This window comes from Mastacembelus armatus, chromosome 7 (genome assembly GCF_900324485.2).
Source record: "Mastacembelus armatus chromosome 7, fMasArm1.2, whole genome shotgun sequence".
Lineage (NCBI taxonomy): Eukaryota > Metazoa > Chordata > Actinopteri > Synbranchiformes > Mastacembelidae > Mastacembelus > Mastacembelus armatus.
Genome location: NC_046639.1, coordinates 7,550,645 through 7,578,528, shown reverse-complemented (window position 1 = coordinate 7,578,528; position 27,884 = coordinate 7,550,645). Strand labels below are relative to the sequence as shown.

The window sequence follows — 27,884 nt, the reverse complement described above, 5'->3', positions numbered from 1 at the left end:
CGCTGGGTAGTGTATTAGACATACACACACGGGCCTGCGCGCAGCTCAGACACACCACTAGATGACAGCACTGTCTAAGCAATTAGATGTGAAAAATAATATTCCCAACTCCGTATCGTAAGGATGTGGACTGTTCCTTCCTGTTTCAGTGCCGAGAGCCACCGCACCGACTCACACTGGAGCAGGAACACAGGCACTCATTAACGCGATTATGTCTGGATTTTAGCTGTTCGTCAAAGACGCGGAGCTGTGTTTCCCATCGCGGACTGTCCGGGTTAGTGTATTGCTGCTATGTTATTCTACGGGTTGCTGGTAACATAGCAGGCCTGTTTATAGCGCTGCCAACCCTTGTTCCTTTCCTGTCAATGATTGTCCTCCCCTCACTCTCATGGCGGAGACTAAAATTATATATCACATAGACGAGGAGGAGACTCCTTATCTGGTCAAACTGTCCGTTTCTCCAGAGAAAGTCACCTTAGCGGATTTTAAAAATGTCCTCAACAACCGACCGGTCAACAGCTACAAATTCTTCTTCAAATCGATGGACCAGGATTTTGGGTAAGTAGCTGCCGTCGGTGATTATTATTAGCCTCTTCGTCTGGCTCACTTGATGTTTTATTCTATTATTGGAGTGCGCATCTAAACAGCTTCTTACAGCGCGTCACGGGAGATATCAAACGATGCCAGCTGCGACAGTCGTGCATGTGTGCAAACTATAGTGTCATGTCTGTTTCCATGCTCCGGCACCTGCTCATTATTACAGGCTGTCCTGTGCGCAGTGGAGGAGACACACGAGTGTTTGAAGTGAGACCAGATCTGTCCAGAGCCCTAATGACGCAGCCCTGCATGCATTGCACAGAGCCAGACCCCCCTGCTCCTCATGTTCATGTCAGTGCATTAACCCATATTAATGTCAGTGTATTAGCTGGAAAATAAACGCCAGGGCAGTGTTGAGTAAGCGTCCACATGTTCAACTTCTCAGGTTTCATATTGTTTTGTTTGGGTTTCCCTGTGTCTGTTTTTTTTTTTTTTTTTTTTTATTAGCAGGCTCGTTAGAGAGTTGCTTCAAAAATTAGGATTTTATTTCCAGCTGCTTATAATATCCTAGGCAGCAGTTTTTCTTTACAGACACACAAAAAGTAACACACAATGCACTGCCTGTAACACCTAAGGGACTATGGCAACTACAGGTCAGTGATTTAACTATTAGACATCCAGTCATATAATCAATGTTTAAATTTACAGTAATTACCCCAAAGGAGGAGAGCTGTCAAATAGCATTACAGCCTCAGCATCAGAGTTTTCTAGGTTTTCAGATGATCACTCTATTTTATAGTGAGCTGTTGCACTTAACACTGGACGTGACCGTTTCGAGCTGGCTGGGTATGAATATAGTTTAGATAATTCAAGTTGAATGGGTAGTTTTTTTGACATCACATCTCACAGTGCATTGCCTATTCAGTCAGGTATTCAGACATATATAGGTATTATTTCCCTGCTGATTAAATACCAGTTATGGAGCCAGAGTAGAAAATTTTCACGGCACATTCCGTGTTGTAGGATGAAAGTGTTTTTTATTGACAATTATTAAGTGAACTAAATCAATGGAATATTTTTTTGTAAGTGATTTTATAATTTAATGTGGTATATTTTATCCCACAGTGTCGCAGGAATTTCCTCCTCTGTCTGGATGCTGGACATCATACTTAACAGATATACTTCCTTCCTTTTTCTCTCTTTTTCCTTTCTTCTCTCCATCTCTCTGTTCGTAATCCCAAACGGTTTTTCAGGAGTTGGTCAGGAGCCTTTTAGTATCAGGCCTCTGATGAGGATGACATATTTGTGTCTCATTCCATCAGTCATACATGGGCCCACGCCCATTAATATCTAGCACTGTAATTTCAAATGCGATTGGAGGAAACGTCTAGAGTGCGAAACGTCATCCATTTCCACTACTGCCTGACCTTGTGAGGAAAAACCGACTCTTCCTGGTGGCAGGCTTGGTCTGCCGCTTTGTCCCCAGCCCCAGCTTCCTGCCTCTCACTGCAGGCTGGGCTCCTCGCTGGGCCTCAGGTGATCGACAAGCAGATTATGGAAACAAACAAAGCATGTTTGCTCTCACCACATGGAGACGTGGCTGAATACACCATAGCGGGCTGACCAACTACTGCATGTGCATCAACAAAGCATGATAAATTGGACATTGTTAAATGACTGTTTCCACAAGACTGTTATACACAGTTTATAAAGGCATCTCGATGAGCTGATTCCTGCCTTTGAGTTAAGGTTGAATATTTAGGCTCTGTGAGCGCCGTATGGCACTGGCACAGTATAGAAGCAAACCCAGTCAAAGGCATAGAGGATAGAAGCGCTTTGTGGTAGTCATGCTGGCTGTACTGCATACACACAGATAGTATGACTGCTGGAGAATTAGCTAGGGAGGAATAAGGCTGCTGAGCAGAGAGGGAAAACATCAAATCCCTTGCAGTTATAGACAGTGTTTGAAATGTAAATGAGCAGTCAGTGCAAGGGTCCTCTGTAGTAGACCCCCTGCCGTGCTTGAAAAACCAGCCATTTTCTTATGGGATTGGTGAAATGCATTTGTGCTGGCCATATCAGCTCTTTAAACATTGGCCACATGAAAATGATAAATGGTTTACCCCCCAAACACCTCAGCTTGCTGCAGTAAACATGTCATTTCAGTCCTCTTTGGAGTTGTACTGAGTACGTATAACTAGGGCTGTAGCAATTCTGTGCTGTCACACAAACTGATCACTGTAAATTAAATGAGGGTTTCTTCATGCGCATTTCGTGCCTCAGTTGTTTTTTTGTTGTTTTTTTTTTACAGCAATATTCATACTTTCATCAATATTCATAAGACAGGAGGCTAATTGAGTCTGGGTTGTTTTTGAAGCAACCCACTTGGCTTTTTCTAAGATTTCAAGGTGATGATATGGCGTTTTGTCATTGGCACTGGTGGTGAGTGGGTTTGAGACTTCACTATAATGCAAGTCACAGAGGCACTCTGGAGCTGAGGAAGCAGCCAAGCTCAAGGTCTGAAAGAAACAGTCTTGTTTGTGCCTCAGAAAAATAGGGGGCTGGTAGGGGGATCTTTTCTCTGCCGAGGAAGTGATGCTAAGCTCCTGTAGTTAGAGGACAAAAATCTGCAGCTTTTTGCACAAACACGCTCCTGCCTCACCTCACTTGTTTTGCTGTTTGAGGATTGTGACAGATTTGAAGGTTATACTGCACTTGGGTGTCAAAGCATTAAGAACAATGCTCTTACTGCAGCACTGACTGTAGTTAATCCTTATAGTGACACTATGAAAGGAAAAAGAAGTAAGATGTCCAAACTGTTATTACTGTTAAAACCACACAGTATTATATGAACCTTTAACAGTATGCATGCTATTTATCCTGCGTTTTCCACATCATTAAAATTGAATCAAGCTGCTTATTGAGTCAGACTTCGTGTCACATTGAAGTGTAGTCATTATCAGTCTTATTTGACTGCAAATATTTAGCTTCCTTGTTTATAGTATCATTAGCATCAGTCCACCGAAGACCTTGGACTGCTGGTCTGTGTTGACTGGCTTCTCCTCTCCCTGTTTCTGGTTTAGGCTGTAACTGCCCAGCCCTCCTCTGTATTTCAAAGTATAAACAAACGTGTCTAATGTTCCCCAGCTATCCAAATACCCTCCGCAGCAGACCATTCACTGATCACCAGGGTAAATCCTGCGTCGTTATCTAGTGAAATCTGTTAAGACCTATTTAAGCTGTCAGTTTTAAGAAGTCAGATCTGTGACAGCAGCCCACACCAGGCACATCTTTCTCTAAACATTGCTCATGGTTTGTGTGTATGTGAGTTTATGTGTGTGTCTGTGCTTGTTAAGAGTTCAGGAGTGGAACTCTTAACATGCCTGATATCAGATGGAATGACTGAAAAGAATGCAGGCCAAGAGTATTTTATCACATGTTAAAGACGTCATCTGTTATCACTGGGAATGTTTCTTAGTTCTGTTGGTAGGCAGAGATATGTTTAAGTGATTTATTTCGCATGTCTCTTCTTTCAGAATTTTTTTCCATTGGTGTAATGTGCAAGCAGAACAGCCAACCTTATTCCTGTCAAGGAAGAAAGTGTTGCTGATATTTCATTTGTACGGGCCACTCCTACATCCTCACAAGTCCTTTTACAGCTGGTCATGCTGAGAGAGAGAGAGAGGATGCAAACACTTCCTACCTAACAAGCAGACGGTCGAGTCGGCCCTCGCCTCCCTCCCTTTCCCTCCCTGAGGTGGAACAGGCCACAGCAGCAGGCTCTGTGGTCGTCAGTTCCAGCCACAGGGCTGTGTTATCTCCGTCGACCACTCCCAGGAATATAGCTCCCACTTCAGCAGCACACACAAAAACACAAGCAGCTTGGCTAATCATTTCAGTAGCAGGGAAGTTCTGGCAAACAAGAAGCTGAAAAAAAGCTGTAAAGTCTCTGTCGGAGACACTCCTGCATAAAATCTTCTTAGGCTTTCCTGCTGCTCTCAAGTCATGCCTCTCCCTTTTCATGTTCTGCGTTCAAAGCCAAGAAGCTAATGTGAGATCTCCATGCAGTTTATGACATGCTTGGTTGTGCCACTGCTGAGAAAAGCATTTGCGAAAAACAAACATAAAGACATCCAGGGAGTTGTGATGGAAATTGCTATGTCGGAGTGTTTTAGCCCCGTGTGTGTCAGTATTTACGGTGTTTGCCAGCTTGTCTCCTACCCCTCGGCTAGCTCCGGGCTTGATCTACACATGAGCCTGGCAGGGGTGGTGACTGGCTGCTGCTGAACTGTGTCCCAGCAGGTCAAAGGGTAAATGGGACATATTTTTACTCACACTCTATTAATACACACTACTGTGCCTTGACGCCCTGTGGTCACAGCTATCAGGGTGTCTCTGTTTACAGTGGATCATCATGAAACATGCACACCCGCACAGGTTTACCAGTAGACACATTCATTACAGTTTTATGACCCTATCATCGCCAGGTCGAGTAGCTCTTATCGCGTTGTTGTGTTTAGTGTAACTGGTCAGACAGCCATGATGTCCATAAATCACTGGTAGAGACTCAGATTGAGTGTGGAATCGCTGCTGCTTATTGAGCTTATCGGTGCAAGCAAGGGGGCAAAGCTCTTTTAAAGCCATGTGGAGAATGTGACCTGCAAAGTGTGGCTGTCTCTTAGTAAGTGTAAATGATCCAGTTCTGCGTTGTGTTGTGTTGTTGAGCTGACTCTGTGTCTTTCTCCTGGTCACTTAGCCTGACTCTGTCCGTCTGCCTGTCCCTCAGGGTCGTCAAAGAAGAGATTTCCGATGACAACGCCAAGCTGCCCTGCTTCAATGGGAGAGTAGTGTCCTGGGTAAGTGAGATGGATGGTGCAGCCGTGCTGGCCCTCTCTCCTGGCTGCTTGCCTGGCTGTGCAGCCGCAGCTCTAACCAAAGATATGTGGAGCACTCGTGGATCACATAAATGTAGTGATGTAACGCCTCCACAGTGCTTTTTAAACACTCTTTACCTTGAGTGATTCCATTAGATATTAACTTAGTAACAAAACACAATCATCTAGTGTAACCTGCAGTATTTGACTGTAGGTGGATTTATTGACATGGAGTTTTATAGTGTTTTGTAATAATAAAAGCTAAATAATTACTTTAAGGCACAATAAAGTATCTCATATCAATCTGTTAGGGAATATTCTATAGAGCAGAAGACACAGGGTAGGTGAAGATATGACTTTACTCTCAAAATTGATAGAAGACCAAGAGCAACAATGTATAAATGAGTTGACACTGTGCTCATTTAATCTTCTTAGTGGCTTTTTCAGAATAGCGTTATACATCCCTGATCTCTATGAGTCAATCCATTAACGGGTCACAGGTCAGAATTAGTCACACAGGTGGCTATAGAGTTGTTACAGACTGTCTTGCTCTGTAGCACTTAAGCAGTGTCAATATTATCCGACAACAGGCCTCTACTTGTGAAAAATTGTGGTCCCTGAATTTTAAACTGGTGCTCAACAACTCAGTTAGCTCAGATTTTTCACATCAAGTGCCGAGTTTATAACATTGTTTCATAACCTGATATATAAGCAACCTGTGATGTAATTAGCAGAAGTATACTGTTGTGTGATGCTGGATGTATTTAGGCTGCTTCAAATAATAGCAAGTTCTTGTCAATGACAAGCATTGCTATCAGAAATACCCGTCATGGATGACACCAGTTTGGCTTTTAATATGGTCTCTAGATATATGCTGGTGTGAATGGAAGATGTATCCCAGAACATTATTAGCTAACAAAGTTGTTGAAATCAACTTAATCTGATTGTTAGGGAGACTGGAGAAACATAAGAAATATTCTGTTGCTTATATATGCACTGAGGAGACACACTAATCCAATCCTTTGTGTCGATGTCTGAGCCTATAGTGACCATATTACTGTATGTGGATCAATACTGTTTTAACTCAGTATTTTCAGTTACAATAATTAAGGCACAGCAGGCATCTACAGCTCTGTAGCAACCACAGGCCTCATATTTATGACCAGACAGAAAAGTAGTCAGTAGAAACATAACGTCATGGGCATGAGCTTGCATTGAAATAATCATAGACCATACTGTTACTGCTCTTGAAACTTGACCTTGGTCAAGCCCGATCTTGTCTGCCCTCAGGAGCCAAGCAGGGTCAGGCCTGGTTAGTGCTTGAACTGTTTCAGAATACCAGGGGTTAGGTGTCCCTATAAAAACCTTGTTGCTACAGAAACTATGGACATCTCTTCTGGAGAAACCTCATTGCCTGATGTGCTCAGCAGCATGGGAGGAAATTGAACTCAATACAGTCTTTTCACGGCTGCTCTGTTTAACTTTCATTATTCTGGCTCAGATGAAAGGAGAGTATCTGTATCTAAAGGTCAACGTACATCCTCCTTTGTACTGACACTCACTGAGTGAAAGCAGTGTGGTATTTCTTTGTTGTGCAACAAAGAAAGACCACACTGTGTCTCTCAAGTTGTTGATGCAAAGCCACCAATCATCTCCAGGCCTCTTTGTGACATCTCATATCATGGCCGTACTTCTTGCATACTAGTACACAAAATGTGTCTCTCTCTGTTGCGCCAGCATCACTGAGTTTACACTTAGTTTGTTGAGGTTGTTTTTGATTGTCAGTCTCCACCCTACTGGGCTTTTATTGTGCAGCAAAATATTTATTAGTGTTTGTGTTTCTCTCAGAGCTGAATATATCTGTTCCAATATATCTGTTCCTTTTCTTCAATCTCTCTCAGTTGGTCCTGGCAGAGAGTACCCACTCTGATGGAGGATCTCAGTGCACAGAGAGCCATCCAGAGCTGCCTCCTCCTCTTGAGAGAACAGGGGGCATTGGAGACTCGCGCCCCCCCTCCTTCCAGTAAGTTGGCACATGCATTTAGGTAGATGTAAATCAAGCATGCAATCCTGCACACTGGTCGACCTTTTCATTTCACAGTGTACCTTCATATACACTAATCAGAATGTGCGCAGCTCATCAGGATTCGTCATCGGGCTCATATAAGAGGTTTCGGCAGTCTTACACGCCTGTGTGTGAATGTGGCATGAAGTATGTGCTAAAGCTCGAGTGTGGGAACTTGCATGGGTGTTGAGTATTTTTCCCACTTGTGTGCATGTTCCCTCCCACCCACTCAGCCATAGAGTAAGTTGTTAGCTTGCTCATCTATATAAATATGATGCAAACACTGCCAGTCCTGCTGATTCTTGAAATAGCCTTTGCTGCATAAACATCTTCAGGCAAATACTGGCACACAGTGAGGTCCATTGTATTCAGGCACTCAGAGCATTCATCCATACTCAGTTAATACAGGCATATATGGCCCAAAAACACATTGGTGTCTAAGAGCTCAGAAATGGAGATTTTCTTGACAGACTAGTTACGGTTACCTGAGCCCAGACTTTGACTTCATACTGGCAGATTAGAGAATATTACAGCATTTGCTGAGAAGTCCCAAGCTAAATATAGCTAGAAGGGCTGAGGGCAGTGGGGGCAAGGGTTGTTGCCATTACAGCGCTACAGCAATATAGCTGAGGCTCTATATTGAGAACAGCAATCTGTCATGTCTCAGTGTATCTCTTTATCCAGTGTTTGACATCTCAGCTCGCGTTTGCCCTCTGTGGGCTGCTCCCTGCTGTTTGGCTGTCAGCTGCCTTGAAGATTTTATTGTTCCCAGCCAGTTTACTCTAGGACTACCGCCACCTTGTGGCGCAAATCACAGTGTGCCGGCCCCTTACCCCAACGTCATTTCCCTCCGCCCTCTCACTCACTCTCTTTCTCTCTCCCTCTTTGAGTCAGACAGGCAGGCCTTTCTCTCAGAGAAACAGCATGGTCAATCCCCCTATAGCGAACCTCCTCTCTTTCTGAAATGAATCCAGTCTCTTCCACCCTTTACCACTCTCTGTAAATAGCTAGAATATTATTAACACTTCATTTTCGCTTTGTGCTTTATTCATGCATCTCATGTGTTTGTTGGTGTGAAAGGCTGTATTTGATGAGCACACAGAATAGGTGTTTTGGGCTGAGAATGGACACGACTGATGTGCTTCTCCCTGGTAATCCGGATTAACAGACATTAAAAGCACCCATCTCCATTTCCCAAGAGGGAGGGGTGGCTGGCAGCGAAAGGGGTGGAGAGAGGTGGGGGGGGGGGGGGGGGGTTGTTGGGGGATTGACTGGTATTTGTTCCCAGCTGCAGTGTAGCACCTTCAATACTCTCCCCCTGGATCAGCGGACCTGCCACCCGGCTGGTCAGCAGCCATCGACAGCCTGACAGTCCAGCACTCACCACCACATCGATCATCACACTGCTTTCCAGTCACTACCAATAGAAATGTATCTGAACTATCCGTCTTTGGTGATATTTGCATACATGCATTGACCTGTGCTGCTGAAGCCTGGCCCAGGTGCACCCATTAGTGTACTGTGTAGCAGAAGCGTGTAAGCATCCTTCATTGAGCACTTTATCCCGCTGAGTGAACACAGTAGACACAGCATCCTGTCTGCACTTGTGTTTTTAATTTGCATTGATCATCAACACATTGCCACTGTGAGAGCATTATTTACAAACAATAGGCTGATGTTTGTGTTTCATGCCTCTTTTGTTCTTTTTGCACACTGTGACACTGCCATTTGAGCCATTTGTTCATGCATGTACATGAATACCAGTTTGAACATTTATGCAGGTGTAAGGTACATGTTGCCCACATTCCTAAGTGTGTGTGACAGATTGACAAGCTTGGGCAGAGTTCTCACCAGTTTTAGGTTTCTTAGATGCCCGGTGGCTGTGTAAGTCCCTTAACCCTGGTGCCTGAGGCCACGACGTCTCCAGGCCTCTGACAGAATAACAATCCATGCTCCAGAACCCCCAGACTCCTCCCAGACTCCTCCCAGACCCCAAGTACACAGAGTGGCTTAGTGCTCAGCCCACACCTGATCTACCACTTCTCGATTTTTTTTATGCAGTCTGTCATTCTGCCTTCTCTGTCTCTCTCCCAGTCGTGCTCCAGGCACCATCTGGGCTTTCAATAGGTCTCATTAATGCCAGTATTGTCCAGAATGGTTCCCTCTTAGGGTATCTGGTCATTAATGACACTTAGTGAAAAACACATCACATACCACAGAACAATGAAACTGCTATTTTGGCTAGAGGGATTGAATTTGAAACAGTCATAATATGAGTTGCATATTCCCCTGGGGCTGAATGGCCAGCATACAGTTATTATAACAGACAGAGGTATATTGGGGCTAGGGATTATGTTCAAGACTGTTGGTCAGACTGGCTTGAGAATTCATTTGAAAGACTGTGAGGGAGACAGAGAGAGTGTGTTTTCTACATCATTATGAATCTGACTGAAGTTTTCCATTGTGTGCGTTGCAGTGCCAATGCGGTGAGCAGTCGAGATGGCCTGGACACTGAGACGGGCACAGAGTCTCTCCTGAGCCACCGCAGAGAGCGAGAGAGAGAGCGCGCACGGAGGAGAGCTCGAGAAACTGAGCGTGAGTATTATCAGCGAGGAACAGATGGATGCTAAAAATGCAATTATGTTGTCATTTCCAAGTTATTACATTTCAGTGCCTCTTAGTCAAGAGCAACATCCCCCTCTGAACAAAAAAAAAAAAAAAAAAAAAAAAAAAACTTGGACAGACAGGAGTCATGTAGGCCCTCAGGGATCACATGGTGCATGTTGAACTTTAGCTAGGTCAGACCAAGAAATCCACGGATACACAAATTCTCAGAAGAGTGAACAAAGTAAATAATGGATAAGGTCACTGTATGTCAAAATTACTGGTATTCACTGTCTTGCTCAATACTTGTCCTTCTGTTTCCTGTGTGTAGTTTACTTTTATGGTCAGAGGCTGTCCACTTGGGGATCACACTCCAGTCTTGTATGATGATTATACCCTGTCAGAGGACACTAGTGTTTTGTAAAATATCAGCGTAAAATCTTAAAGCTATTGTCAGCTATTGTGGAGAATATAAATGCAGCCATCAGCAGTATACCTGGAAAAGAAAATGCTGGGATCTTGATTTTAAAAGCCTCAGAGCTGTTATCAAGTGCAAAAACATCTGCTTTGTTGTTTTAGAATTTGACTGTAGCAATTTGTGTTGAAGTTGCATTTGCAGGCTCGGTGTTTTTAGTATGTGTGCACTGCCCACAGCAGTGAACAGGGCATACTGGTAATGCAGGAAAAGGTGCGTTTTGTCATCAGCATAGTCATTCACGTGATATGTTGAGATCTCACTCTATCTCAGTCCTTGCCACGCTGACGTTTTGGCAGAATTTGTCAGTTTTATGGCAGGAAGGAACAAGCAGCGTCTGATGTTTGCAGTCTGCTGTTGTTTTTGCTCGCAGCAAAGCTAGTTGTCTCTCTCCTTCTCTCTCTTTCTCTCTCCTCCCCTTGTCCTCTCTTCACAGCAAGCCCAGCTCTTTGCATCCTGCGCTCCAGGCTCATTAAGCAAATACTCATTAATTCATGTGGTGCAATTAGTAGCACTGAGTACAGCATCAGGTTGGGGTTGTACAAAGAGCAGTAACTGTCTTGCGCTCTGGAAACAGATTTAACTGTATCTTAGTGTAATATCTGCATGATCACATCCATTGATTTCATCACAATCACCCTCCTGTGTATCTTCCAATAGTGGTGTTGACTTGGCACTAGACATATTGTTGGCGCTCGCCTCATCAGATCTGCTGCTGCTTGCTGCCAGCTGCACATCTGCTGTTTTGTGGGTAATACGGAAATACCTTAGGCCTAATGAACTTTGCATCTGTCCTCCATTCTCGTCTGCTTACTGACCTCAGCACGAATCAGAGAAAATAGGGTTATTTAGAGATCGCCTTGTGTATTCGTCTTCCTCTTTCTCACACATGCAGCCACTCTTTCTCTCTTTCTCTGTTTCCTCTCCTTGCATCTCCTTGGCGTCTTGCTTGTTAGCTAATTAAGTGAAACCACTGGGGGAATTGGGCTTGTCCCTTGTGGTCCACCAGCAGTTTCCTGGCTCGTAAATCTAGCAAGCAAGGCCCAGTGAAAAGTAATTCAATTTGGCTTTTTGGTTGCTTTCACAGTCACACAGCCTGGATGTAAAGACATAAAAAGAAGCCTTAGCCCCGCCTCTCTACCTCGCTGCCGGCAGCATCAGCGGTAGCAGGAATTCCCCTGTCACCTTATACACATGCTTCAGTGATTGTGTGAATGCTAGCTGTGTTACAGTGATCAGTTAGAGTGAAAACATATCCCATCTTATTTTCTGTCTGCACTGGAGTGTTTAAGTATGAGTGGATGAATAATGTAGCAGTTGAAAATTTTCAGAGGGTGTAACACCCAGAGGGCAGAATGGACTTATGGGATACGATCTGTTGGAGGCCACCAGGTGCTCTGCATCTTAACCTGTTGAAAGAACAGTGAATATTAGAGCCTGTATTAGTAAAACATTTAATATCTGAAAAAGAAAACAGCATTATATTAAGCAGTATTAAGCAGTGTTCAGCACAACCAGGATTTCAAGGTTAAGGTCAAAGAAGATATGGCTAAGCCAAAGCATTTCTGCTGTTATTAAACTATTAACACAAAGTAGAAAAGTCGGTGGTGAACGTCCTTGAAACTGTCCTTGGTTTTGAAAAATACCTTAAAATCAATTTAGTGATGCAATGCTGCTAAAGGGCGTCTTATTGCTTAATGCAGGCAGAGATGGGATAGGGCACATCATCTCAAATCCCATATTATCTGCATCTCTTTTGAAGAATGACATCATGTGATTGGTCCGAGTCAGATTAAGCGTCATTCTATAGCTGGGCACCATGGGAGGGCGGGAGCAGATATTACTTTCTCCGAACTCTTAGCTCACTTTCTTTGTGCATCAGCAGAAGTCACACAGTCGGCTGAGGTGAGAAGGATTTGTTGTGTGACGTCCATTGATGATATTTAACATATGACACTGACGATCTCATTCTGTGGTTAGTTTAATGCAGGTGGTTGTTTCTGTCTTTCATGATGCTATCATGGAAGTTAGGTTAAGATAACTGGGTTTTTGTAGTAAAGAGAGTTTGATTTACTTAGAAGCTGTTTAGGGCTGGTGTTGATTATGTATTGTAATGTTTATCAGTTCTGCTGAAATGATCGGGGCATTAGCTTTGTCTATGGGTCATAGTTAATCGAACTTGAACAAGATAAATGCTTTTTACATATAGCTTTTCATTTAAATGTCATAACTTTAAAAATGGTCACAAATTCACTGGATGTAAAGTTTCATTAGAGTGACTGTACTGTTGTCTCATGGCACCCACTTGTTTCTTACTTATCACAGAGCATCTTTGTGCTTGTTCCCTGTTTTTGTTACTGCTTCTATTGTAGATGAGCTGTGAAGCCTGTCAGCGGTCGGCCGATGGTCAGAGACTGTCTGGGGCTCAAGCTGGCTTTTAGAAAGTGGCTAGCACACACAGACCAGAGCACAAAGAGACAGGTTTCAGTCTGGCTTGGTGAACCTGCATGCCTCTGTTTTTTTTGTTTGTTTGATGTGGCAGTCATCTGAATGTGGGAGAAAGTATGACGGAGTAAATCCCAACAGTGGATGTCACGTCCCTTTGTGAATTGAGTGCTTATGTGCAGTAGCACAGTTCCTCTTCTGGCCACTACTAGTCATGGGAACGACCACGCTGATGGAATATTTCATTTGCTCCTGGCGATTACGCTGGCTGCCACGCCCTCTTCACCCTATGAGACCTTTTCAACCAATCCGCTGTTACCCTGAGGCAGTGCGACCTCAGTGCCAGTGTACGTATGGGGATGGATGGGTAGTCACACTATGCTCTACTCTACGAGGACACACTGTGTGTCTAATCTTTCTGTTAGAAAGTGAATATAGCAGAGCTGTGCAGTAAAGTACTATATTAAATATCAAGCAGCTATATAGTGTCTTTAAATGATTATTTGTACCTTATTTTTTTAAATAAATGTTGATAATATATTTCTTTCATCCACTCTAATGTAAGGTCTGATTGAAAACCCACTTCTTGTGTTTAGTTTTCAGTAATGTCCAAATCATAAAAAGGTGTCAGAGATTAAAGCTCCTGTTGTTTCTGTCAGTGCTCTCTATAATCTTTTTCCAGCTCTGCCACTCTCTCTAATTCTGATTCTCCTCCTCCTCTTCTTCTCGGTTGTGCCCTCGTTTTCTGACCTGACCCCGTAAAGAGGAACGTGACGTCCCGTCTGACTCACTGCTCCTCTGCTCTTTCTCCCTCCAGTCCCTCGCATCAATGGTCACTCGAAATCTGAACGAACTGCGAGGGACTCAGCCATGGGTTATGACAGTGCCTCAGTAATGAGCAGCGAGCTGGAGTCCAGCTCATTTGTTGACAGCGAGGAAGATGAGAATGCTAGCAGGTAACATCTTCGGTCACATCAGAATGTATGTCTGAAATTTTAGTTTAGAAAAACACAATTCAGAATCACACACATACCAATTAGCATCATGGTATATGTACTATATGTCAGCTTTTTTTTAAGCCAACATAAAGCAGCTCACAGACACTGAAAACTGATGCAATAGTAATAAACAGCAGGGCAACCATCAGGTTACAGAATAAGAGCTGAATTAAATTATGATATAATACAGCTAATTCTTTTATTTAATTTGTCTACCTCTCAGATATTCAGCTAAACAGATATTTGCACTGTAAAAAATGTGCTTGCCATGTCAGATCATTTCTTCATGTACACACATGCTCAGTATGCCGCAAATACCTGGATCATTTCACTCTGTTTTCCCTTTTATTCTAATATCCTGTCTTTGCCTCCTCTCTCTTCCTCTTCAGCTCATTACTTTCTCTCTCTCCTTCTATCTTACAGACTAAGTAGCTCCACAGAACAGAGCTCTTCTTCACAGCTGATGCGCAGACACAAACGCCGCAGACGGAGGCACAAAGTGGCCAAGATAGACCGGGTGAGCATATCACTCCCCCTGCAGAAACAGAATCTGACACCGAGTGTGAGAAACAGATGAGAGAGCTGATTGATATAGACGTTATGCCACTTTGACTATCTTTTATATTACTTATCGTGACCTCTTCCTGCCTTTCCAGAGTTCATCTTTCAGTAGTATCACAGACTCCACTATGAGCCTCAACATCATTACTGTCACTCTCAACATGGGTAAACCTGATGCTCCCATACTATTGTTTTTTTATAACAGAACTTGATATTAGGTTTTGAATACACATGTATGACTATAATCATTTATATCATGCCTTATTCATTTTCTGTTTTCTCCCTAAAAGAGAAGTACAATTTTTTGGGCATCAGTATTGTTGGTCAGAGTAATGACCGGGGAGACGGTGGAATCTACATCGGCTCAATCATGAAGGGAGGAGCTGTTGCTGCTGACGGCAGAATAGAACCTGGGGACATGCTCCTTCAGGTAGCAGATACTTCCGATTTTGTTTTCATCACCATACATTTTTATAGTAAATATCAGTGACATAAAGAGATCAGTATATAATAATCACAGTACTGTAGTTGCTTCTGTTACTGCCCTCTTTTGTTGAAGTTGTAATTCTGTCCTCTCCTATTTTCGTCCTGTTATTGCCCATCTTTTAATCTCAAAGCTCAACCGTCCACCCATTAAAAACCACATGATGGCCAATTACAATTTGTTGTTTCGCCTACAATCACAACGTAGCTTTCTTTTTGACTGTGTATCCCATAGAAAGCAGCTTAGGATTTTGCCAAAAGCCTAGGAGTACTCCAGTGATTAACGTGCACACAGTATTAGGGTATAAACATGTTTGAGTCCTCTGAAGAGCTTCAAAATAATCTTCTAGTCTTGAAAAATAAAACAATGAATAATTCATATAATTTGTTGTAATGAGTTGATTATATATTCTGTTGTGTGCCAACCAGGTGAATGACGTAAACTTTGAGAACATGAGCAATGACGATGCCGTGAGGATCCTAAGAGAGATTGTTTCCAAAACTGGGTAAGAGCATTAAGCTCAGATGGATCATAACCTATAACCTGTGTGTAATCTTACACTAGCTTGTAAAATCATATAAGGTGCTGTTTGGGTATAGCATGTATCCCTTCAGGCTTTCTCTCCAGACCACCTCTTTGTGATTTCACAGATCAGCCTCTTTCCTGCCTCACCTTTACTTTAACAACTTTAAACTCTCTCTGTTAAACTAACTTCACATTTGCTTCTTCTTCAGTCCTATTAGTCTTACTGTTGCCAAATGTTGGGACCCATCTCCACGGAGCTACTTCACCATCCCTCGTGGTAAGACTAATAATTTATTGAATTGAATACATGTTTAATTCTCTTATACACATACATATACAAATACATATGTTACCAGGTATAACAGTTTATTTCATATTTGGAGCAGTTTATCTGATGGTTGGTTGAACTGCATCATTTATCAAATCTGCCTTAATGTACGTTTTTTTTTTCAGCCGAACCGGTCAGACCCATCGACCCTGCAGCCTGGATTTCACACACGACTGCCTTGACAGGGCCTTACCCACACTATGGTAAAAACAACCAGCCACCACCTCTGTCATCTTCTGTGTAACATCCTGCCTGTAGTATTAATAATAATAATGCAAGATTGAAGCAAGACAGATCTTTTGATTATTATTATTTTCTCACACGCTCTTCTTCCATTCCAGAGTTTGATGACTTGCCTCTGTCTGCAAGTAAAACAGACATGGCAACGATTGTAAAGGTGATGCAATTGCCTGACTCGGGCCTAGAGATTCGAGACAGGATGTGGTTGAAGATCACCATCGCCAATGCTGTTATCGGTAAGCAAAGCACACAAAACTTTTTAAATCTATTTAGTAGACAAAGACTTCCTTGAGTTTTCTTTCTTTTCTAATTTACTGTAAATAGCCCATAAGGTTGGAGGCTGTATGCTACTGTATAGTAAACATGGATCTGTGTTTGTATACCACACTGAACCTTGGTGTACTGTATGCTTTAGTAATTCTTGTAACACTGAAAAGGATCCTGAAGAGCTTAAAGCTATAATCCAAATTTAAAACAAAAATTCTGAGAATGATTAAATTCATAATCACATACTCTTATTTTTTTAATGTATTATCTCTAGATATTTTTTCTTTTCAATTGTAACTCAAGCAAAATTTTCTTTAATTTTTTTTTTCTAACCACAATCACTGTAGCCTGAAGAACTATCATGGATAGCTTTGGCACTAACTACACTAGCTACATTTAAAATTCTGGTAACATTGTGGTGCTTGACTGACTGTAGTTACTGTTGTTGTCATGTATATCATCAGCATTTTCAACATCTGTTCAACACATTATAGCAGGAGCCAACATGTCTGTGTGTATGTGTGTGGTTGTTGCTGTGTCAGGTGCTGATGTGGTCGACTGGCTTTACTCCAGAGTGGAAGGATTCAAGGACCGGCGGGATGCGAGGAAGTACGCGAGCAGTCTGCTGAAACATGGCTACCTGAGACACACTGTCAACAAGATCACCTTCTCTGAACAGTGCTACTACACCTTTGGGGACCTCTGCCAAAGTACAGCCAATTCAGTGTGTCAATAATACACCTTAATGTGTATGGCTGTTTTATGAATAGGAGGGTTATATTCAACTTTTTTCTCTCTGGTTCTGTTTTCTCTTCAATACATAGACATGGCATCACTCAATTTAAATGAGGGATCCAGTGGTGGAGGCTCTGAGCAGGATACTCTAGCACCGCTCCCTCCAACCAGTAACCCCTGGCCCCTGGGCGGTCAGCCATTCCCTTACCCTCCCTTTCCCTCTGCACCGCCCAGCTTCCCACCAGGATATTCAGACCCATGCCACAGTTTCCACAGTGGGAGTGCAGGCAGCCAGCACAGTGAAGGTAAGCATTGGGAAGGAGGGCCAAGATGATGCTTTTGACTTTTCCATCAGCCTTTCATTAAGTAATGTGATAATTTGACTCAACATGCAACATGGCTTTATTCCTAATCTAAGTAGTAAGTTTGACCTTTTCTGGCTCTCTATTGTAAACTTTTTTCGGCAGGAAGTTGACATTTTAAAAAAATTTAATATTTGAATTCTAAAACACGTCCTGTATTGTCAAGGTCAATCATGAGCATCTTGAGTCATGGAGCAGACAGCTCTGCAGTACTGGGTGTATACATAGAGTTGATCAACCATATGATGAGAAATTGCCAGTATGAAATAATCAACATCATCTCTTTGGATCAGTTCCCCATTAATCTTTAGTTTTGATTATGGATAGTCTAAACAAAACATGATAGTGGTTTGTGTTGCTGCTGCATGGTGTCTTGATATCTGCATTGAGGGAGAGTGGAGAAGCAGGTTATATGGGTCACTGTTATAGTGTCTTTGAAGTAAACATTTTAAAACCACATAGTCCAGACAGGTAATGCGAAGTTTTATGTTACCATCACTCAGTGTGGTTTTTCTTGTTTTCAGTGATTCATCCAGATATCATCATGTCTTGCTTCCAGCTGGTTGTCATTCTTTCAGTTGTTCGTTTTTTTCCAACCTTTGAAAGGAATGGAGATGACTAATAGTCATGGGATGTATTTTATATGCATTATATTTGTAGTTTAGTTTCATTTGGCACTTCCAAATAGGGTTTCATTGGTAATTATTTGTCTACCTGCTTGTTTGAATGACAGCATGTGTGCAATTTTGAGGGGTAGTTGGATGACAAGAAAAGGATCAGCCAGCAGCCATTGCTGTAGTATATACAGACTGGTTTAGAAGACCACATTAGGTAGTGTGGGAAGGGCTGGGCTGGGAGGTGTGTGTAATTCTGTTGTTCCCTCTGTTTCTGCTGGGCAACGGTAGACTGAAGGAGGAGGTAGTCCCAGGACACGGGGGGAACCGGTAAGCCTGCTAACCCCCTCTCCTGCTCTGCTGCTCTCTCTCTTTCTCTTTTTTTGCTCTATTGCAACTTTTATAATCTTTATTCTTTCTCTATGCCTTCTCTCTTGTGCTTCACATTCTCCACCTAACACACCGTAGCTTCAAGGTTTTTTTTTTCCCTCCGCCAGTCCCATTTGTCTTCCTTGGTCTGTGTGTATTCTGTGTGTGGCTCTCCTGATAGTCCATTCTCCCTCTCTGCACCTCTGGGCATGCATTTGTACTGTGCTGGGAGGTGCATGATGCAGGATGATCACTCTTAAGCTTGTGCTATCATTATCCACTGATAGGGGGCGCTCATGCACCAGTTTACCCAGTACTGTTGGGCTCATTGCGGAAGGGGAGGCGTGGAATGTTTTATTTTGCAATAGTTTGGTACACCTCTGTCAGTATGATGTCAGTACTGTGCATAACGGGCATTGAGACATGACACTAGCTTTTAAAGTGGAACTGACAATTTGACTAGAGTAACCTTCTTAAAACAAATCAGTTGTGTTATTCTGTACTATCCGGAAAGTGTCTTTCTGATGCAGGTGTATCATGTTTACATTTATAATCTCTGAATGTGTCAAGTGTTTGTATGAACATCAAATGAAATTCATGGTATTTGCTGCTGCAGGGGAAACTTCGGGAAGAAACATTTGAGATAATCATGTTTGCCTTGACTGAGGAATTTTTTAGTCACACATTAAACAAACTGCAGCGATGTATTTAAAAACAATAAATTTTACTGCAATGATGCACAGAAGAATAACACCATCTGTCTGATATACTGTGTCCATAGCCGGACTTCGTAAAGCGTTTACGTTTGTTTGATGTGTGACCTTGTGCCTCAGTGTTACTAAGTAGCAAACCAGCTGGTTGTAAATCAGCTGCAAACGGCGCGTTGGAACTGCTGACATTTCATTTAACTGTATTTATACCAGAGAAGACCAAGCTAAAATGTGTGTGCATTTCTTCCTCTCAACAGGAAGCCGAAGCAGTGGATCCAACCCTAGCGCAGGCAAAGGTAGACGCTCCTCCCCGCAGGAGAAGGGTCAGAGGTCAACATGCAGTGAAGCGGAGCCCACCATTCGTGGAGGAAGGCGCAGTGATAGGTCTGCCAGCCAAATGAGCCATCACAGTCATGCTGTCTCCAGTCACACTCGATCAAGTCTCAGTCACAGTAAGTCACACAGGAGCCACTCTGTCTCACAGAATAGCCACCCCTCCTTCACATACAGCCACGCCCCCTTCACCCAACCAGGGCCAGGCTCCTGTGCCCAGAGTGAGCAAAGCCATGCCTCCTCCTATGGGCCCCCAGGCTTGCCTCCCCCTTATTGTCTGGCCCGTCTGGTCCCCAAGACATCAGTCAGCAGCAACACACCCCCTGGAGCCCCTCCTGGGAGAGAGTTAGCAGCCATTCCTCCTGAGCTCACCGCCAGTCGCCAGTCCTTCCAGCATGCTATGGGCAATCCCTGTGAGTTCTTTGTTGACATCATGTGACAGGACAGTGCCTTTAAAACTCATCAAGCACAAAACAGTTCTCTCTTCTTCTCTGTTTTGTCTTAATCTTTTGCCTCTGTCCGTCAGAGGTCCAGAATGTAGACACTGACTGGCCCTCTGCCTACTCCCCACTACCTGTCTGTCCCCCTGATGTCCAAGCAAAGGAATACAGGCAGCAGGAGCACAAGAGGAGGGAGGCCTTTGACACACACAAGCACGGGTCCTTTGTGGCTGAAAACCTTGTTTTTTGTATTGACGTGACGTGTACAGTTTGTGAAATGTGAGTGGTATTCAATGTGGTGATTCTTTAAAGCTGCCATGCAGACATTCTTGGGAATGTGTACTCTATCTAGGATAATTTCTGTTCTGCAAGTCCTTTAAACTGGCTGGGCCTGGATCTCAATCCCCCAGACTCAGACTGTCACCTACAATTCGCACTTAGAAACTTTTTTCTCCTCCTCTCCTGACCCATATCTGCGCATACTAAAAAAATGACTGGCTTACAACCAAACTCTGGCCCCATTTCCTTTTTGGTGTGGCATCGCCACCGGATTTTTGATGCTCTTATCTGCCAACTACTAAACACTAACATTGATCAGTTCACTAACCATGGATTTCTTCAGCTCCATAAGAGAGGTCCTGTAGCCAGCCATTAGTTTAACTAGGCTGCATATTGCATGACTGTCTCAACTGGTTTAAAGAAAAGAAATTTAATGAATACATTTCATTTAAAGTATTACAGAAATTGGAGGGAGGGCTTACCTCATGCCAATGTTGTAAAGGAAGAATCTGTACACTGGACGACTTTTTGATGTTATTTATGTGATTATGTTGCATTAATGGTGTCATACTTTGTCTACTATGGCTGACTGACAGACAATCAGACATCACCCTTCGTGAATCAGTGGCCAGTATCCACTGTCCTAGCTGTGCTTCGTCGAATGTATCATTATACCTGTTAGTGGTTAAACCCAGTTTAAACACGTTTCAGTAAGCAGGTCACCTTAAAGACAGGATTGCAAACAGTGGGCATCCACCACAGCAGTGAAAGCAAACTCAAAAGGGTTGACATGAGATAAGCCAGGTTGCTCAAAGCAATCATGGTTGTCTCTTCTGTAGCGAGTGTGAGCGTCAATAAAAGTCAGTGCGATAAAAGCCAAAGCCTCACATTGTGTGGTAGATGTTTCTTTAATGTAGGAGTTGTCTATGACCGAGATCTTTTTGTGATTAACATTAGACACTTCTCTTTTTACCACGTCAAAGTTACTTCAAGGGGAATCTTGGCCTTCAGATTCTAATCTCCTTCAAAATAGTGGCAAATCCCTGTTGTATCTGTCAAAACTACACTTACAAGAGGGAAATAACACAAACAATAGTTTTATGAGCACTTTTCCATATTGTCTCTCCCTCCCTTTAGTATGAAACACTGTTTGCAATCAAAGCTTTCTCTTTAATTTTGTCTTACAAAGGAAGAATAAATTGTAAATAGAAATTTATTATATATATGAATAAAACTATATATGTTCAAAAGGGTTGTCTGCATTTTCCATTATCATCACTTGTAATCTTTCAACTTAAATCTCTCTTCCTAAAATATGGTTATTTTTTAACAGGACCACAAGATCAAGGATTCAGTGTCAAAGACAGACTTCTCCAATTTCACTTCTAGTTTAATATTAGCCACATGCGTGTAAAATTAGATGGTCATTTGCCAAGACTGATCAGCAGTCACTAAGTAGGTGCCTATGGTCTCAGAATCTAGAAAAAATTTAAAAAAAAAATACTGGTGAACTGTTACAGGTATAATATCACCACACAATCAACTGTGTAACTTGCACTTTATTCGCTTCGACACCTTACAGTTAACACCCCTGCGTGGAACTTCCGAGCACCGACACTGCTGCGTGTACTTTCCGAGTGGGCTGATGCTTGTCTTAAAAAGGCTCAACTGCACAGTAACCCATACAGACCCCTGTCTGCTTGACCCGCCAACCGCAGATGTTGAAAGATGTTGTTTGAAGTCCCTTTAAGTGACGCCCCCCCACTGCCCTACACGATTGACTGTTATAAAACTTCGTCAGGAAGGAAGTGATGTCAGAGAGTGACTCTTGCCTGTGGAGGCTGATTATACCACTAAAAAAGCAGCCCCCAGAAAAAAAACCTCATAAAACACAGTATTAGACAAACTGAAACATGTACTCCCATACTGACACTGATTTCTGTCACAACTGACATAGTTGCAGTTTGACTCTTTCTCTGAAGCTAATGCCAGCCTACATGCAAATACGTATACACACACACACATTTACCAGCAGAATGACTGTCACTGCTATGCTACTTACCAAACAAATGAAATGCTTTTCCCAAGTAAATATGTTAATTGAGCTTTTGGGTTTTACTCTGCTTCATAGCTACATTTTTAGAGGGAGGTTTAAGAGTAAGTGTAGGAGGTGTTTCTTGGCCAAGTGTGTGTAGGCATGTGAGATGCTCACTTATGACATCACTGTGTAACATGCCTTTAAATGTCAAAGATGAAATGCCAAATGTCAAGCATCATAAGATCATGACAAACGTGACACAGCAGTCACATCATGTGGTAGTGGTAATTGTTTTAAGGCTCCTAATTTTTATGGCTGACTTAGGGCTGACTAATCCATCTTCAGAGAACTGCAATGAGATGTCCTGTGAGTGTAGTCACCTATAATCTCATAATTAGTCATCAAAATTCCCAAAATTTACAAAGGCCACAGGACTTGCCAAGAATTGCTTGTAAATTAATTTGGGAAAATTAACACAGGATAGAAATGATCCAACTAAACAACTGAATTACATTCAGTACATAATCAAGTCTTCTAAAAGGTGTATAAGCTATACTTTCATTTTAGTAAGGTAGGGCATTTACAAAGCAATTTGTTTCAGTTTTTCTATCAGTTTCTGTTACAGTGGTTTCTTTTTAAGGAATCAAAAAAAGCATGCGATATATCACAGGAGTTCAATAGGGAAAATAGTGGAAAATTTTTAACTTTTCTGTGCCCTCTAAACAAACGTGTGATTATGCATGAGTAGCTCTTGTGTAACATGACTCATCAGCGGAGTAACAATTACTCTCAGTTCCTAATAACATATTAGTGCTTCAGCCTTTAGTCGTCGTCTGACTTTATAAATGAAAAAAAAAAAAAAAAAAGGATATCTGCAAGACAAAAGCATTTCTGTGGTATGCCGTGAGTCTTGTTTATGGCCCCTCCTGCTAGAGAGACAATAAATAGGAAAGTCCCTTCCTCAACGTGAGACATGCTTGAGCTTTGTTTACCAAAGCCTGCCCTCTAAACCTCATCAAATTAGGTCATATTAAACTATTAATTTCACTTTATTAACAAGGTTGTGAAATATACAACTCAACGTATAACTACCTTACTTTTACTCCATGCAAGTACAATAAGTAAAACTAGTACAAAACAGCTGTTCTTAAAACATATTTGATGTAAATGTAATATAAAACAAATATATGGACCTTTCAGTTGAAAATATTTCATGTATGGCCTTTTTTTCCTGTTAGCTCCAGGAAATATCATTTATGCAATTAGTCACTAAATGCAATAACACTGTTATGACAGCTGATCAGCAAATGTGATAACAAGGAAGAAATGTATAAATACAAAACCAAAAGATTATCAGGAAATCGGGGCACCAACGGTAGAAACATTTTTGAAAGGTACAGGGGAAACCAGAATACTACAGTGACATGCGTATATGTTTTTTTGGTTGTTGTTTATTAACTAGCTAAATAGCTCTATAGTCTGACTTCACTCAAAAGTCAAAGTGTAGTACAGCTCTCATTTGGACACGCCCCCAAAGATTGACATAATGAAAAGCATGTTCAGCTGCCTGTGGGTTGTGTTAAATGTTAGACTTCACTGAGGAGTTACCACAGAGACTACACTAGACCTAAGAAGCTTAGTGCCAAAAGATTTTTAGACAAGTTTGTGAAAGTTTCTTTGTTTTTTTTTTTTTAAATACCTGGAATATTTGTTGGATATTTCTTGGATTGGATTACCTCACATTTTCCTCAAGGGTCATCCTCAAAAACCAGGCTGGAGAGCTGACAACAACATGGCTGTGATCCTGTGGGCAATGGGTCTCTCTCTGCTCATGCAGGGCTACTTGTTTAGTTTAGGAAGGACTGAGACTGGCTGCATGAAATGGGTCCCAAGTGGAGATGATGTCTGCTGTGAAGCCTGTCACCCAGGTAAGAAATAGAGGAGAAAATTCTAACAACTCACATTGTATTGAAATTGATCACTCTTTGTTAGTTCATAAGGATTGCATACATATTAATAATCATGTCCTGTTATTGTTTTTAAAAGTTTTAAAAATATCAAATTAATAACAACTGCCTGTTTTAAGTGTATATATATATTTATGAAGGAAATGTGAAAGATCCTCTCACTTTCCTCATAAACATAGCTGTTATATTGATATTGTTGTTAACAATATTATCCTTTTACTTAAATGTCCTAAATAGTTCAAGGTATTCTGTGTAGCATCTAATAAAAATCAAAATGCCTACAGAGTTATTCATTAGGTGTTTAAAAAAAAAATAAAAAAATATTCCATCCTTTGAGGAGTTCCTCCCCAGTGGTTGCTTGTAACCAAAAAGCGTTTCAGTGGTTTTTCAGTTAATACCACAACAAAGTGATAAGGCATGAATGATGCAATAGATAATTACAGTAATTTGGAGCTGACATATATACTTGTATGTATCATTAAAATTTCAAACCAATGTAGTTTTATTAGTTGTAGGTTGATTGAGCTGTTCAATTTCAATTTCAATTTATTATTATTTGTATAGCACCAAATCACAATACAAATCATCTCAAGGCACTTTACAAAAACTTTTTACTGTTGTCAACAGTAGGTATTTTGAAGTTTTCCTGCACTTCATTGGAACCTTTACATGTTTTCAATCAGAATCTCACACCATCTTGTGTATAAGGACATGTTACATCACTGAAAGAGCTGATAGTGTAGCCAATGGCATCTACTTTGTGTTTTTTGTGTTTGTGTGTGCATGTTTATAGGAAACCGCCTGGTGAAAAAGTGTGGTCCAAATCCAAAAGAGCTCTGTAAGCCCTGTGAGAGGAAAACATTTACTGTGATACCTGCAGCAATCTCTTGCACACCATGCAGACAGTGCATAGGTATGTTAGTGGACCCTATTGGTGACAAAGACATTTGCTCAGTGTATTACAATGTGAGCATTCAGAACTAAAATTACAACTATCTCTTTTTATCTTTAGGTGCTTTAGTTACTGTAAAAAATTGCACAGCGACAAGTAACACCATATGTAGCTGTAAAGAAGGACTCATCTGTGGGGATGACAGCTGTTCCTTCTGTACTGAGAAGTGTGATAAAGGCCAGGAACCAACAGAAGATCGTAAGTAAACCTACAAAGAAGCGCATCTTATTGGTACACAACACACGATACAAGTTACAATTATTGGCAAGTCAACCAAATCTGTCTACACAGGTTCTTGCAGACCATGTCCGGATGGAATGTTCAGTGACCAGATTCAACAGAAGTGTAAACCCTGGAGTACCAAGTGAGACATACCCTGCTCTGTTGTTGCTGCATTGACTCACAGATTTAATCAAAACCAAGAGGCTTATTGGAATTCTGTCTGTTTTCTTTTTTTTTTTCTAAGGTGTCCCAATGAAGGTGAATATATTGTGGACAAGGGAAATAGATTTACTGACATCAAGTGTAATACTGTTCCAATTGCTCCATCACACAGACCCATCCAACCTGGTAATACATGATTCTGTTTTTCCCAGTTCAGTTTTTCTTTAATTTTGATCTTTATTTATCTAAAGCTCTAATTTCTTGCTTTTTTGTACCAGACACCACTCAACAGGCATGGCCACTGGTCTTATCTGTGGTCACCAGTGTTGCTCTGATTGGCTTTAGCATCATCATTATAGTCACTGCTGCTGTGAAAACCCTCCAGAAAAGGAAGAAGACAAAAAAGCCAATCACAAAACCACCAATAATCAGAACGCCTACAGGTAATCACTATTTTACTTTCAGGGCAGAGATTATCCTGACTGTTAATAAATGATACTTAGTATACAGAAAATGAATGAACACAATCACAAATACATTTAAATAATCGCAGTAGATAAACTTTGTTTTCTTTTTCTCCCTCCTTTAGATGATCCTCAGACATTAATAGCGATAGAGTGCAGCTTTCACGAGGCCCAACAAGAACAGGGCAGCAGTCAAGAGTCGCTCAACTCTGGGGAATCCTCAGAACACCTCATAGCAGTGAAAGGAAACCTGGCAAGATAGCAACCCTGCCTTTGTTGAATTCAGACAAAGGAGGATATTCTGAATACGAAAGGGTTTTTTCCATCTTAGTGTTACTGAGCCAATTGCTGGACAACGTGTTTGCCTTTTGAATTTGTTTATATTCTAATGAAAGAAACAGAACACTGTGTTTATATAGCTGCCTTTTTATCCACTCTCTTCCCTTTATCAAAGTAACAATTAAATATCCTGACTTTTCTAATGACACAGAAATAATATACGTGTCAGGAAGGGGAATTCTGAAAAAACTGGGGGAAAAACAAAGTAGACTTAGAGTCTACTCAGCAAGCAAGCCTGTTTTTCCCCTAACAATTGAGCTTGAAAGGCAAAGTTCCAAAATAGCAAGTTTTTGAATCATTACTCCAGCACTAGATAATGTGAAAACAACAGATTCTACATTAAATATCAAAGCAGACTGTAAAATAATACTGTAGTATTTGACTGTGTGTGAATGAGTTGCACTACTCCAGTATTTGTCTGAGCAGTAAAGCTGCTGGGTGTTACTCTATGTGAAAGTACAGTGCAGGTGGGAATAACTGTTTTTTGTTTGTTTATTTTGCTACAGCCAAATTAGGAGGTTATGAGGGGGTTAATTTTGCTATTTGTCTATGCATGGTGACTGTGTGATAAATTGTGAAACAATGTGGCATATACAGCCTCTTTCACTGTAATTTATACTGTCAGAAACTCCACGGACTTTCCTACAACTGCTTCATTAATGTCAGAAAGTCCAGAGAAGGGAGTTTCCCCTATGGTAAATAGGTACATTAACTACATTTATGCCCCTGTCTCTTTTTATGAGGGCGAACAGTACTTACGGAGCAAGCTGATACATGCCTCTTGAGTAATATATAAGTTATCCCAGGAGAATTCTTTATTGAGATGAGTTGGTAGATTGCGATGAGTCATGCACTGCAGATAATTTTGGCATTTCTATTGAGTGTGTCATGTGGGAAATCCTCAGGATAAATATGATGTATCCAAGATATCAAAACTAGGCTCAAGGGTCATGTGGAAACTCCCTCCATCAGTCCTGTACTCCCTGTTGTGTGTTTATCTTCTAGCACAATGAAGTGGGCAGTGAGAAAAGAAAGCCCAGAAAAACAAAAACAAAAAAAATCTCTTAAGTGTAGCAGGCGTATGTTTCTTCTGAAATGGAACAGTTGAGAAATATGCTGTGTGGGCATTGAGTGAAAATGTTAGCCCACTCCTGTAGTAACATAAGTGAGTGCATGAGTCACAACTTGAGCAAAGCAGTGTCTGTTGAAAGACCACAGAGTTCAGAGGTGCTGTCTTGAGAAGTTACCGCAGTACAGTGTGACATTTGTCATACAGTAACATTTTTAGAAGCGCTGTAGCACTTTAATTTACCTGTCAACTGCGCCTTGATTAATGTTTGAACTTCCGGTTTGTCTGGTTTGGAAATTCCTCTTTTTGCCTTATCACTTTTTAAAGTCTGTTTTTATGTCTCAGTTACCCACACATCTTGGATTACTTTGCACTATGTGCCTTATTTTACTTTGTACATACTTTTTTTTAAACACAATTTTGTTG

General features: G+C 41.6%; 2 protein-coding genes across 2 annotated transcripts; both read left to right on the top strand.

Annotated features, from left to right (window-relative positions):
- Window positions 1-133: 133 nt before the first annotated feature.
- On the top strand, window positions 134-21,495 carry dvl1a (dishevelled segment polarity protein 1a). The gene is made up of 15 exons (XM_026332783.1): window positions 134-558; window positions 5,324-5,393; window positions 7,313-7,434; window positions 9,953-10,071; window positions 13,818-13,956; window positions 14,422-14,515; window positions 14,655-14,724; window positions 14,850-14,989; window positions 15,472-15,548; window positions 15,778-15,845; window positions 16,022-16,099; window positions 16,238-16,372; window positions 16,946-17,113; window positions 17,228-17,443; window positions 19,451-21,495. The coding sequence occupies exons 1-15, from the start codon at window positions 389-391 to the stop codon at window positions 19,963-19,965; spliced, it is 2,181 nt and encodes a 726-aa protein (XP_026188568.1). The 5' UTR covers window positions 134-388; the 3' UTR covers window positions 19,966-21,495.
- A 2,437-nt stretch (window positions 21,496-23,932) lies between these two features.
- tnfrsf9a (tumor necrosis factor receptor superfamily, member 9a) lies at window positions 23,933-27,449 on the top strand. The gene is made up of 7 exons (XM_026332723.1): window positions 23,933-24,211; window positions 25,044-25,163; window positions 25,263-25,400; window positions 25,494-25,566; window positions 25,669-25,772; window positions 25,865-26,029; window positions 26,176-27,449. Exons 1-7 carry the CDS (start codon window positions 24,076-24,078, stop codon window positions 26,310-26,312), a joined length of 873 nt encoding a protein of 290 aa, XP_026188508.1. The 5' UTR covers window positions 23,933-24,075; the 3' UTR covers window positions 26,313-27,449.
- Window positions 27,450-27,884: the final 435 nt, after the last annotated feature.

Excerpts from the sequence above, each read along its gene's own strand:
- dvl1a (XM_026332783.1), top strand. The coding sequence starts at position 389 with ATGGCGGAGACTAAAATTATATATCACATAGACGAGGAGGAGACTCCT. Across the intron at positions 7,435-9,952 it reads TCGCGCCCCCCCTCCTTCCA|TGCCAATGCGGTGAGCAGTC; the intron begins GTAAGTTGGCAC and ends TGTGCGTTGCAG. Across the intron at positions 14,990-15,471 it reads CTGGGGACATGCTCCTTCAG|GTGAATGACGTAAACTTTGA; the intron begins GTAGCAGATACT and ends TGTGCCAACCAG.
- tnfrsf9a (XM_026332723.1), top strand. The coding sequence starts at position 24,076 with ATGGCTGTGATCCTGTGGGCAATGGGTCTCTCTCTGCTCATGCAGGGC. Across the intron at positions 24,212-25,043 it reads CTGTGAAGCCTGTCACCCAG|GAAACCGCCTGGTGAAAAAG; the intron begins GTAAGAAATAGA and ends GCATGTTTATAG. Across the intron at positions 25,401-25,493 it reads CCAGGAACCAACAGAAGATC|GTTCTTGCAGACCATGTCCG; the intron begins GTAAGTAAACCT and ends CTGTCTACACAG.